The 14,473-nt window shown below is 34.6% G+C and overlaps 1 protein-coding gene across 1 annotated transcript; it reads right to left on the bottom strand.

Moving 5' to 3' along the window:
- Positions 1-1,241: 1,241 nt before the first annotated feature.
- On the bottom strand, positions 1,242-14,473 carry LOC133328960 (tonsoku-like protein). Its single transcript, XM_061537463.1, has 10 exons — positions 14,461-14,473; positions 14,131-14,388; positions 13,901-14,072; positions 8,325-8,755; positions 7,737-8,258; positions 3,191-4,245; positions 2,628-3,142; positions 2,383-2,558; positions 1,310-2,308; positions 1,242-1,258 (listed from the first exon to the last, which is right to left on the bottom strand). Exons 1-10 carry the CDS (start codon positions 14,471-14,473, stop codon positions 1,242-1,244), a joined length of 4,158 nt encoding a protein of 1,385 aa, XP_061393447.1.

The raw sequence follows: 14,473 nt of genomic DNA, 5'->3' as shown, positions 1-14,473 counted from the left end.
ATAACCAAAAATGATTCGAACGATAAACAACCCCAAAGAAAACGTAAACTTTTTCTTTACAACTTGGGTTTATCTATGACGAAAAAGCTGTCAGCACACGAACCATGGCAAATGCCAAAATCACTCCCTGCTTTATGGCTTTCGAATGAATTGCAAAATCCTGGACTATGTCATTCATTCATGTTTTTTGGGAAATAAAGTTGTACACTGAACACTACCATGGGACAAATTCCCAGCTCACAACTTTTGCCGAAAACTCTGATATCAGATGTTTTTGTTATGGATGAAACAAACATTTCATGATATTTCTTACAAGATTTTGGGAAAAAATCAGAACCTTTCATTAATGATTCGCGTTTTTAATTATTTGTTGGAAAATGTCAAATAAACGCAACCACTTGTTATATTTAACAGAAGAAGCCACTAACTACATAGCTGTTTTTTTTTAAGTGAGAAACACTGTACGAGGACTCAAGCTTGCAATTTAAACATGGCATTGTATGAAATGTCAATTTATAAAGGAATATCCGAGTCAAACTTGATTTTAAACGGCAATGTGTAATAATGCTATTTAGAACTGCTCGATAGGCAACTTGACCAGACCAGAACATATCGTTCATTTGCTGCAAGACAGGCATAACTAAAAAACGATTTTGCAGAAAATGCGTTTTAAGTTTTCAATTTACTCACACTTTATTGGGACAGAGCGAACAATCGTGCATCATTAACTCGAAAATAACGTTTTTTTAGTTATGCCTCTCTAGCAGCAAATGAGCGATATGTCCCCAACGATAGGTTTCTACGCCATGATCATACAATAATTTACATAAGTAACGATCTCAATGCCGCCTGGAGTTTAAATAGTTCTGGAGATATCATCGAACCTGAGAAACTCTCCAGGCTTCGGAAAGGATGTAGGTGGCTATATATAGATTGCGGACTTTGGTCAGATATTCAATTCCGTGCTCGTCCAGCTGTTTCAGCATAATCATGGATATTTGGCCAGGGCCCAACGCTTTAGTTGACTCAGCGCTACGGATGACACGAGCAATATATGCCGTATCTCAAGAATTTTGAATACATTTATTGATTGTTTTTGTTTAAACATATGTTCAGTGTTTTTTTAAGCAGACGACTTGATTTAATTCCCTGAAACTCCCAACTTGCCAACAGTAAAATGTTTAACAAAACAACTCCCTTTGGAGGTAGCAAAGCCGTATACTTTTGTATTTATTAAAAAACTACGAATCACACAAATCTTTATTATTTACATACAAAATTATATTATTATCGTATTTTTTTATTTTACCTCTATCCCCCCAAAGACTGATCCACAAGGTAGATAACTGATGTGTCAAGTCTGTCACTGATATTTCACGATCTATACTAAAGGACATATAATTTGGAATGCTTTGTAATTGTGAAAGACGTTGCAAGTTGTCAACATCCAAGAGGCGGATGCAATTTCCAGCCAACAGTTTTCGTAACTGAGGAATTTTGTCAAGAGTAAAGTGAAGAGAAGAACTTGATAGGCGTTCATTGTCGGATATGTTGAAAATTTCCAAGTCGTTAGCCCGACTCAGACATAAAACAATTTTATAAATGTCAACATCACTTAGGTACCATCCCGCAAGTGAAATACTACGAAACTTTTCACATGTGCCGCTCTCAAAAAATGTAATCAGCCGTTCGGTTGTTCTCGACGACAAAGCCGCGCCACCACTCTTAAACTCATCATCTGTTTTTATGTAATTTAAATTCAGACTTTGTAATCGACACGAATTTAGTTTAGTCAGTATTTTTTGAAGGGATTCCTCTTTCAGTTGATTGAAGCTGATGTCAAAATCCACTAGTTCGTAAAAGTTTAAATCAAAATCGTATAGATTCGTTAAATTACAGTGGGACAAATGTAATTTTCTTAACGACTTTCCCGCCGATGTTGCACAGAATCGGTCTAAGATGCGAACAGAATCATTTCGCAGAGGATTCTGACTTAAAATTATTTCTTCAATGCAACTCAAATTGGATGCACCTGACAACACTACTTCTAAACCGTCAGAGGAAATCAAATTACCACTCAAATTCAGTGATATCAAATTTGTTAATGTGGGCAGCGCTTTGGCCAATTGTCGACAACCCTCGTTTTGCAAAGAGTTATTATATAAATCTAAACTTCTCAGATTGGACTGGTGTAAAACTGCTTTAAATATGGGTTCCGTTTGAAGGGGCGACAGCCACAAATCATTCAATTGGATAACATTTGAAATTTGTGCTCTCTGCAAAACATCCAACACTTCCTTGTTTACATCTAAAAGAAAAAAAATAATATCGAAAATTAGTAAATATTGTATGTCCTATTAAAAACCCATACACTGCACACACCTTTATGTAACTGTATACACATTTCTTCGTAGCGCTGTCCCAACGGTGAAATTTGCCACTCAAGAACTGTAGCTAATATCATACTTTGTTCAACAGCCACAGCAACTAGATCACTTTCCTCATATGCAAAGCCATCGGCAGTTTTAAGCCGCAATGTCGGTTTTAATCCAACCAAACTTAAGATTCGCGTGGAAAAGATTGATTAAAAAAGGCAACCGATTTTAAGAATTCCCAGCCGTACTTACTTGTAATATCTTCGGGCCGCCTCTTCGGCTAACCAACGCATATTTATATCGTTTAACTTTTTCCTCTCGATCGGCACCAACAGCATTTCGTCTTCAACTTTGACTTTGAAGGAAATTGTTGTGGGCAAACACAACTGAGTTGTCTGCACCTTTATCGGCGACGACTTTGTCGGTGAAATTAATAATTGTATAGAAGCTGTGGTAGAGTCGGGTTCAGTGCGGATACTTATAGCTGTGTTCGTGTCATTAGAATCCTCACTGGATGGTTGGGGACTTTCACTGCGAAAACGGCAAAATCCACTGTCAATTAGAGATGCTTGGTGTTTAGGTTTATGGCGTTGCGACGATTGGGAAGTGCTGGCATTGCTACTAACACTCGATTTTCGAGATAACGACAGTTTTTTGGTTTTTTTCTGCCGCTGTTGCGAATTTGTGCCGGTCGCTGCATCCAGCAATATCTGAAAAGCATCATTGTCGGGCGACAACGAATCTCTTTGCCATCTTGAATTGCTGGACTCGTTGGAGTAATAATCTTTGGAAGGAGATTTTTTATTTTGGCGTACTTGTTTTGAGGGGGTGGTGTGGAATCGACGTTTTTTCTTTTCCGGTCCTATATCGTCGATAAGCCAAGAATCGTCATCCACATCTTCGGTATCCATGTAGGCTCCACGTTTCTGTTTTTTCGCTAATAATCCAACATCTGGCTCACTTTCCGACGAATTTTGCCTGTAAAGTGGTCGTTTAAGCTGCTCAATGGCGTTCTTGTAAACAGCTCCAGCACTAACGGGCGACTCTGTTCGACATTTATCTAAAGACCTATTCAAACGTGTTGAAGATGTGGGAAGAATATTCTCTTCTTCATCGGTATTGTTGCTCTCGTCATCTGTCAGGAGACTCTGATCGCTTTTCTTGTTGTGATCTCTTCGACTGTACTCTACGTTTGCATTTGTTAGTGGCTTGACAGACTGTGATGAACATATTCCGACTTTTGACAAGGTCTTTATTAGTTTACTCCTCACTTGTTCGTACTGCAATTGTTCGCCTTCGGTTAAAGTGGTTGAATGCCGCCATTTATCCAAACTATTTAGGCAAGTATCACCAAAATCTGTTTTTACAGTGGCATCAGCTCCACGCTCTAGCAATAACTCGATAACATCAAAGAATCCATTTGAGCAGGCATCGTATAAAGGTGTAATTCCATCGCAGCTTGTGCCACCTTTATCATTTATGGCAACAGAAGCACCTCTGTCGAGTAGCAATTCCACAATATCACGGTAACCGTGATTGCATGCTTCATGCAGCGGTAACCAACCAGCATGATCTCTAACATTAACAACATGCCCTTGGTCTATTAAACGACGGACTAGTTCAATGTTACCCGCAATACAGGCCTGGTGGAGTTGTGTCTCTCCTTTATTGTTGCGTTTGATAGTTAACGAACGCGTTCCACGAGTGACTCTATGTGGTCTTGGCTTTTCTGTTTCGTCCAAATCACTAGTATCCGAATCGGTAAGGTCGTCCAGGCAAACATCATCATCCGAATCGGCGGTTAGGTTTTCTGAATTTACATTTTCAGATTCGGTGTCGCTGTCCTCTTCAAGAGATTTTATATTTATGCCTAAATTATAAGAATAGTTTTACATGAGCATATAGTTCTTTTTAATGCGTAGTTCTTGTACGTGTCGCACGTTTGTATAACACTTTACCCAGTGATCCTTAAAATTTTAGTGTTCCACTCACAATCTTCTATAAGGGACTTGTTCGACACTTTTCATGATTTTCTTTTATCCAATATTTCATATTGCACTTATTGATGAATGATAGGCTATTTAATATTTTAAGAATTTTGTTTTGAATTCTGATTGATCTCATTTTATTTTTATTACTTTTTAAACCTTTCATTTGCAAATTAGATTAAATTGTATTTAGGTATGTTAAAATTAGTCTCTTTATTTGAGTAGTTCAATCTCATTCGTGATAAATATTAAAATTTAAATAAACATGTTCATTGCGCCATGCAGAAACATTTTGATATTCGGAACGCGTGAAAAACACCCGGTTCAATATTTCCATATTTAAAGAATGCCCTAAATCTACTTATTATCATCAGCAAACACGTAGTAGTAGCACTTCATAAGGAGTTTTTGCGGCGAGTGATTGAAATACGCTCTTTATCACGAATGCTCACGGCTAGAAATCGATTGTTTTCTATTTATCGCGAATGATAAAGTTACAATGAATGAACAAGAGTTTGCAATATCTTCACGAACGATAAAACTTCGCTGCAAGCGTCGTCGACTTGATCTTTCGCGAGCATTCGTTGCTGAAGAGCATTCATTTGAAAAACTCAAAATAACAAATGTTCGCGAATGCTCGCGAACTCTGTTAAAAGCAACGACAGTGTTACCGCTGGGAATAATAAAAAAATTGCACAAAAAATCGTTCCAACGAAAAAAGTCAAAAGTAAATTTGTCAATAAAACTGTTCCGAGAATATGTGAGATACCCTTAGAACTCAAAAACGACGTAGACAAACCCAAATTAGTTTGAAAACATGGAAGAAAAGTTGCACAAAGCTTAAAATTTGCAAACGGAGTTACAGGGCATCAAACATGTATCAAATTGCGACTTTAGCCCACAACGGTAACCTTGAACAACAAACAAAAATATTTAAAAACTGAAAACACACAACGAATGAATGTGTGTGTAACAGAAAATGTTCAGGCGAACGATTAAACTACGCTCTTTCTCTCCAATGCTCACGGCAAGAATTCGATTGTTTTCAATTTATGGCGAATGATAAAGCTACAGTGAATAAACAAGCATTTGCAATCTCTCGCGAATGTTCGCATTGCACGAAAAATTCACGAATGATAAATTTTTGCTGGTCGATTCGATCTTTCGCGAGCATTCGTTGCTGAAGGGCATTCATTTGAAAAACTCAAAAATCAAATGTTCGCGAGCGCTGTCAAAAAGATCATAAAAAAGTAAACATACCCTGAAGGAAATGTCTCCATATTTTCTACAACTTGTCTACATATCATGTAATAAGAAAAAACATTTGTTATGTTAACAGCCAACTGAGCATGGTTATGCTTCTTCTTATTTTTCTTTAATTAAAAATATGTTGGCGGCAATAGACAGAAATTTTGTTAAAAACGCGAGTTTAAAGTTATTAATGGTAATTGGATAATTGAATTGGATTGATTGAAGAAAAAATTTTGAGCAAAAGAAATTATTAAAAATTTAAAATTGACATATATGACCTTTGTATATATCTACAAACTATTGACTTACTACTGACCGTGTCCACATATGTGACACTGTGTATATATCTAAAAACTACTGACCATGTTACTAGTTCATTTCCAATGACAAGCACATGATAAATGTCAATAGTAAAATGCATTGTGTTGGGTATAGTCGGTCAACAGTATTGGTGACAATGTCAATAGTAAGTCAATACTGATTTACTGTAGACATTTCCTACAGGGTAAACACAGCGAATGAATGTGTGTGTAATAGCAAGTGTTGAGCATGTGTGGAATAACAAAACGCAACAACTATTGAGTTCACGAACGTTCACTGTTATTCTTGTTTTTGTTTTCAGCATTCGCAAATGTTCGTTTTCATTCGTGGGGGAATGTCAGAAAGAATTTCAATAAACGATCGTTGTTGTGTGCGCTCACTCCTTTGCAGAGCTCCGATTTGCTCGATTTTACTCGCGAGTGAAAAATACTCTCGAGTGGGAGTAAGTAAAGAGTACGAGTTTTTTAGGGAGTAGACTCTCCACTCTTTTATTTTGTTTGGGAGTGCTCGCGGGTACTCCTTGTTGAAGAAAAATAGTGTGAGTCAAAATGTTCGAAATAGAGTAAGAGTTCACTCTAAGAGTGGAATCGAGTGGACAAATAAATGTGGTTGTTTGGTTATTTGTGTGTGTGTAGTAGCAAACATTTTCATGTACAAAAAACATAAAAAAGAACATTGATTATTTTGTTTATTGAAAATGTTCACACATGTGAGGTACAAATAAAAATTTTATACCATATAAGATTTTTATATGTTTTGTTTTTTTTTTTTTTAATTTTATATTTATAAAAGGAATTTAACCGTGTGGTTTAATTAATTCAATATTTGTTTAAAGACATAAACACCTCCATACAATTATTGAAAATTGTATTCATTAAAAAATGTAGAAAGTATTCTTTACAAATATTAAAAGCGCTGGTTTGAAAGAAAACCCATCAATCCATAAGTGGTTCATTATTTAATTTTAGTATCAAAATATTGTCGAGGGTTTCAATTTGGAGGCTGGTTCGTCTTGCTGTCACTATCAATGTCAGTGCGCTAATTGCTCTTTCTACGACAAGCTATAAACTAGGGGTGCGCAAAGAGCAGAGAACGATCTTGTTGATACATGCTTTCCCAGCAGTACTGCAAACCAAACCTCACTAAACAAACAATGCACACAAACAACATCAAGTAAAACAACGGTATCACAAAAAAAAATAAAAATAAAAGAGTACTCGGCAAGAGTGTAATATGCTCGATTTCGAGCGTAATTCACTCTCACTCGAAAACGAGCGAAGCACTTGCGCTCTTATTTGAGTGACAAATAAAAATAGAGTATACTCTATTTACTTTTTCTACTCGCAGGAGTACTCCCGCTCGAATTCGAGCGAGTTTCACTCTTTACTCGAATTCGAGCGAGCATTTCGGAGCTCTGCTCCTTTGTTATGTGTGTGCAAACATTCGTTTGGCGAATGCTCGTTTGGTAAAAAAATTATCGCGATAAATTCATTCGCAGAATGATCCCAAACGAAAAGAGCATATTTTGAATCAATCGCCGGCGAATTTTACGCAACTATTTCTATTTCTTATGAAATTCTTCCTCTGCTACCTTCTCCTGTAATTTTCCTCTTTTCTATATTCTCCCTTTCACATACTCAGGAAAAATACAGTTAACCAAAAGTCCCCGACAGAATCTAATCTATTATTACTTATATTGATGAAATGTACGTAATTCTAAACCCTGAGAGTTGTGGAAACGTGCAATAGGAATCCCATTAACGCGTATTGATTACAGCATACAATTTTTTCTCATACATACCTTTGCATGACGCTTCCTGAGCCAATTCTTCTGCCAATATATTCATATTGTGTTTCAATTGTAGCTTCCTCAACCGTGCATACACAATTTTTTCTAACTTCATTTGACTGTCACCAGCCAGTATGGCCTGATCCTTAGCCTTTTGGTAAATGTCTTGTATGGTCCAAAATGACTGCTTTTGCATCTCACAGACCTCAGCAATGGTGCACAACGTTGAAAAGGCTTCCTTCGGCACGTCTTTATTCAAATCAAACTCCATCCACAGATACTTTAATGCCTCATCATATTGATTATTGTCCTTATATGTTTGGTACAGACTGACATATATTGGTATTAAGGACTTTCCGGATTCATTATTGAGTTGGGCACACTCAAGCATTTTTCCATAATATTCCAATGCTTTCGTGTAATTAAATAGATTGCAACAGCAATCTCCCAATTTTTCAAAAATATGTTTACGTTTTGTGTAATCGATGGAGCTCGTTGTTACCAATTCGTCGAGGTTCCTACATATTTTTACAACTATCGGGGAATACAAAAATTACTAAATATTGTATTAATGAAAACGAAATACATTTGCAGACTTACTTATTCGTAATGTTTTCTCTATAGTTTGTCGATCATTTTCGTCTGGGGTATTTTTCTTATAAGCTTTTGTAAGGATTTGCTTAGCACTGGCAAAGTCACCAGCCTTAATTAAAATTTCCGACTTGATTATCAAAGTTTCACAAATTTTCTTCACTTTCTGTTGTAGACGTTTAGCCACTTCTAAGGCCAAGTTACAGTACCTTAATGCCGATGTCGCATCGTTCTTTTTGCAATGGAAGAGAAGACTCATCGATACGTAACATGTGTGAGTAAGTTCGAATATATCATTCGATTTGCTTATTTTTATAGCTTTTTCCATATTAGCAATAGACTCTTCAAAATCCTCCATATGTTCTTTAACCACGCCTATATTAAGATAACAACGTGCCTGCATATCAAGTTGCTCCAATTTTGATATTTGACCTGTTAATCTTAAATTGGAGATTAATAATTTCAATTATTTATATTTATATAAATATTTAATATTTTTATATTTATACTTATATTTTAATACATTATTGCTCTATTGCGGTTCTTCAAAAATACACTTCTTTTATCTATATATTCTTCTTATATCTATATATTCTTATATATATATATATATATATATATATATATATTATATATATTACCAGCATGATTTAAATGGTGCAGCCTATATTGTATGGACTTGAATTTAAATAAATGTAAACATATGTGTTTTTCTAGAAATTCTTCTTCGATAAGACATTACTATATTAATGGTTCGGTTTTATCAACTGTAGATTTTTTCGTTGATCTTGGTATTCTAATGGATCCAAAATTAAATTTTAACAATCATGTTATATCTATGGTAAATAAAGCCTATGGTGTCTTAGGATTTATAAAACGGTGGGCCAAAGAATTCTCGGATCCATATATAACGAAACAACTATTTACGTCTCTTGTTAGACCTATTTTAGAGTATGGTTCCGTTGTATGTGATCCCCAATATGCAATATATTCTGATAAAATCGAATCTGTGCAGAAACAATTTTTACTTTTTGCACTGAGAGGATTACATTGGATTAGTAGTTTTGTGTTGCCATCTTATACTAGTACGTTAAAATTAATTCGTTTGCCTACATTGAAAAGTAGACGTATTATGTTGAATACTAAAAATATTAAATGGTAATATACCTTCGGATTTCCTAATTTCTACTATTAGAATAAATGTTTCTGTCCGATCTAGTACCGTAATAGACTATCAACTGTTATATGTAGACTTCCACCGCACGAATTACTCTATGTGAGATTCTCTTTGTAAACTGTATATTGAATTTAAACCTGTATATTCTAATGTAGATGTTTGCTTGAGCGTAGAACAAATAAAATCTAATATTATTGTATTTTTAAATGAGAAGTAAAACTTAATAACAAACTGGATGTTGAAGTAGATTCTGTAGCTGGTTTTTCTATTCCACTCTCAAATCCCATCATGATACGGATCATGGTGTGTACGCGATCCCTACGTAAGGGGAGTTCGCCCCCTCGGTCGGCAGGGGTGGGAATGAGAGGCGTGGGAACGTCGAAAAAATTAATATATATAAACCTATATATATATATATAGCAACAGAATCCCGTGGTAAGTGCAGTTAAATAATGTAAGAAAATATGTAACGCGCGCGTGACAAAATTAACATATGTTTCTATACAGACTTTAATATAAGAATTTTTTTTGATAATGCTGTTATGTGTGGATCTTGAGATGGCAAGCTCAAATAAAACAAAGTTTGTCTTCTATTTCCATCGAAATGTTACATTTTGATACCCTACACACTATGTTGTAAGGGTATTATAGCTTTGGACCAAAAACTTTATTTTTTCTGATTTTCTTGTTGCTCCAGAGGCCGCAATAATGACGCAAAGGTGATCTGACTAAAGAAAAAGGGGAAAGGGATCTGACCAAAGAATAAACATGCCTGTTTTGATAAAGATAGGTCAATATTTTGCGGGTTAAATTTGAAGTTGTATTCTATGGCGTATATATTTACCCCTGAAGGACATATCCCCGAGATGTTGACAGTATATCCAAGAGGAGTGGCTGACCTTTAAATTTATACCAATTATATCGTCGAATGTACTCGGATGTGGGAGTTACACTTAAATATTTACAGATGCTTATGTATTCATATATTATTTAGTAACCCATTAACGTTAAATGGCAAAAATATAGCGCTGACCGCTTTAAAATTTTGGAAGAGGTTCCAGTTATGATCAAGGACAACGCCTATAGCTTTCGGTGATGATCACATAAAAAATTTGGGATGAAATCGACTGAAAACTTATTTTTTGTGTTTTCGAGTCGATTTATATGCCACAAGCCGAACAACCCACGGTGAAAAGAATCTGGACAAATAATTAGAAGGGCTGTACTGAATATAGGGAATATTCGGAAAATATGTCAGTGTAAGGAAAATGTGCTATTGATCCTCTAATCGGTCAATAGGGTGCAAATATCATGAAATATTGCCCAGGCTCGAAATAAACATCCGCAGAAGTTAGTTCTGTGGTAGGGTATCGTATGGTCGGCCCGTCCGACAATACGACTCCGCTGACTGGTTCTTCAATAAGTTGTTTTAGAACCGGTCTTACAGGCAAAAATTTCATGACGATTAGTCCAAAACTGCATAATGATATACTAAAGGTCTTGGGGCCACACAAAGCTATAATACCCTGACAACATAATTGTGTGGGGTATAAGGCTTACCATATTTAAAACATTCTGTTTCGAATTTAATTTTTTAGTACATGTGTGTAACAGTGCGTTACGAGTGCAACATGTGCGTGTTCAAAGTAAAAAAGTAACCCCTTATAGCTGTAAAAAGTCCGCAATTTTATCTCTACACAATTCGCAGAAATTTCATATCGAAACTGATATAAATTTTTAAAGGGAAAATTTTGAAGCGCGTGCGTACTCTAAATGTTTAATATCTCCGAAATTTACAAACATATTCATAAAAAATTAGCAGGTATTGAAAAAGGCGTAAAACTATTTAATAGAGTAACTTCGGGTAATGTGGACCACGCGTCTAATGTGGACCACCCCCCATATCTAAAAAAATGCTTGAAATATGTATATGCCGTCTTGATAAATGTTTTCCTAATTAGCGAAAACAAACATCAAACTTGGGTTTTAATAAATAATTGCAATGTTAAAAATGTAGTAGTAGAAAATGTAGCTCTGATTGTAAAAGTGTGATTTTAACATTTTTTAGCACAATAGGCGAACGTTTATGCAAAATAGTCGAACACGTTGTTTTTTCGAATATAAAGAAGTTATGTGGTTTTCTTGTTTTCTTTAACAAAAATATACGTTTAGCTGTAATTACAATCGGTGATTTTTAAATTTTTATTAATTTTTGAAGCCAAACATTACTTTTTAATAAAAATATTCAATGTCGGGTAATGTGGACCACTATAAAAAAGTGGGAAAATGTAGCTCTGATTGTAAAAGTGTGATTTTAACATTTTTTAGCACAATAGGCGAACGTTTATGCAAAATAGTCGAACACGTTGTTTTTTCGAATATAAAGAAGTTATGTGGTTTTCTTGTTTTCTTTAACAAAAATATACGTTTAGCTGTAATTACAATCGGTGATTTTTAAATTTTTATTAATTTTTGAAGCCAAACATTACTTTTTAATAAAAATATTTAATGTCGGGTAATGTGGACCACTATAAAAAAGTGGGAACTTTTAATGAGGATGAGTTCGAAAAATGGGCGCATTTAATACGCGAGGAGGTATTCTATCCTCTGAAAACTCGATATACAAAATTACAGGTGCTTCTTTTGCATAATGAAGCAAGGTCCTTCAAAATACCGCAAATGGGGCGGTACCCTAAAATAGAGGCTATTCCAAAACATGAACCCATATATTTTTGCATTCATTGTTACCGAAGAGTGCAATAAATTGAAATTTATCACAAATAATCCACAACGTACCTTTAACTTAGTGATCCTCATTACTCACACATACTGGTCCACATTACCCGCCAAGTTATTTTTATTCGCAGCTTTAAGTTTTTTTGAAATATAATGCAATAAAATTTTTATAGACAAATATATACAATGTTTGACCTTGAATATTGTTAGCCAACAAATCTACCATGTTGTGAAAACAATTTGTTTTTATTTTTAACCGTTGTTACGCCCACAATATCAAAAATAGAAAATGGTGGTCCACATTACCCGAAGTTACTCTAAGAATTGCAAAAGAAATTTGGGACATAAATTTTTATTAACTAATTATATTTTGCACGCTGTAACAGTGCGAGACATGGAATTCGTGAGATGTATATATATATATATATATATATATATATTAGATAGTTAAAACATGTTTAAATCTGCGTTACATTATGACTACTCATAACCACTATCTAATCAAGTTATTATAAATAAATGATGTTAACACCTTCAAAACATTTTGAATGTAATTATGCTGATGCATTTAAAACTTTATTTTAAAAGCTACTAAAATTTTCCTTTATAATATTGAAAAAAGTAAAAATTGTTAGATTCTTGCAGTGCGAGACCAGACAGACCATATATTTATGTATATAAAGCAGAGCTCCGATTTGCTCGACTCGACTCAGACAGACCATATATTTTGTGTATATAAAGCAAGTGTGAGTCAAAATGTTCTGCAAGAATCTACCAATTTGGTTGTTTGGTTATTTGTTTGTGTGTAGTAGCTTTTTTTTGATGTTGATCTTTTGTGTGCTTTGTGGAGATAGATCATTACAAAAAACATAAAAGGACATTTATTATTTTGTTTATTGAAAATGTTTACACATGTGAACAAAAAAAATCTTATATGAAATGACTTACATAAAGAGAACAGTCCAAAACATATCATATGTTTTTACTGCAAACCAAACATCACAAAACAAAAAAACAATGCACACAAACAACATGTAAAACATAGATATAAGGTTTTCTTTCTTATTTGAGTGGCAGAGAAAAATAGAGTATACTATATTTACTTTTTCTACTCGCAATGGTAGAGTGCAACAGAAAAATAATTTTTACTACCATAACAAATTTTCTTTTTAATATAAAAATATTCCTGCAGTACAGGAACAGTCCAATACATATCATATGTTTTTCATACATGTACAAAAATAATTTTGAAAATATACAAATATCGATTTGTTACCTTTAAGGATCGTACATTTTTCATCTTGCACAGTGTTATAAACAAACTACAGTCAGTTCAGTAGGAATGTGTCTTTAAAAATAAGTAAAATTTCCTATACACCGACCATCTTCGAGTTTCCCTTTAATGGTGAATTTCCCTATAATCCACTATATAAACCTATATGCAAAATGAAACAATTTACTTTCAAATACTTAATATTGTTAAAAATGTAATATACCGGAAAACCTGAAGGAATCTTCTATTGATCAAAATTGTTTTAGATTTTTCCAGTTTTTAAGTACGTAAACAGTACGTAAAAGAATATATTATTAGGTCTTGGTAAATCAGTACATTGCAAATTAATTATTGGAAATACAATTTGTTTTATTTTAAATAATAAGCAGATATACTCACTCTTTTGTCAATAGAAGACTTTTGAGAAAAGCCCGCTCAGCCTGACGCAACTCATTCATTGAATTCGAGGCTGCAGTTTCACTTAGAGCTTGGCCGTGTAACAAATGTGCCCTTCCCAGTGTAGCATACGCCCTTTGCTCTTCAACTTTGTTTTGCAGTTTCTTGACAATTTCTAAAAATAAATATCTGAACTTAAGCAAGGACTCTCGATCTACTGCGCGTTTGCTTACTTAAATAGGTATTTATTTGGCATTTAGCATTGTCGAAGTCACTGAGCAGCATATACATTTCGCCCACCATACGATGAGCCTTAGCCATCTCCAACTGTTTCCCCATTTTGGAGTATAGAATAGCTTCTTCTTCGTATTCCTTGACAGCATTCTGATAACGTCCCTGCTGATTGTAAAAATCTCCCAGGTGGTTGCATGTTTGCGCCAAAAGTTCGCGATTCCCCTCCTTAAAGGCCTTCTCTTTACGTTTGAGGTACTCTGTAATGAAAAATGTTAAGAAAAGAAACATTCCAGCATTTAATACATATGTATGTATGATTTGTTACTAACTTTTCTCTTCCAT

Source organism: Musca vetustissima, unplaced genomic scaffold (genome assembly GCF_032173495.1).
Source record: "Musca vetustissima isolate MV318-11 ecotype Yass unplaced genomic scaffold, APGP_CSIRO_Mvet_v1 utg8951, whole genome shotgun sequence".
NCBI classification, from domain to species: Eukaryota; Metazoa; Arthropoda; class Insecta; order Diptera; family Muscidae; genus Musca; species Musca vetustissima.
Note: the sequence above shows the minus strand (reverse complement) of the source record. Positions and strands in the feature narration are given on the sequence as shown.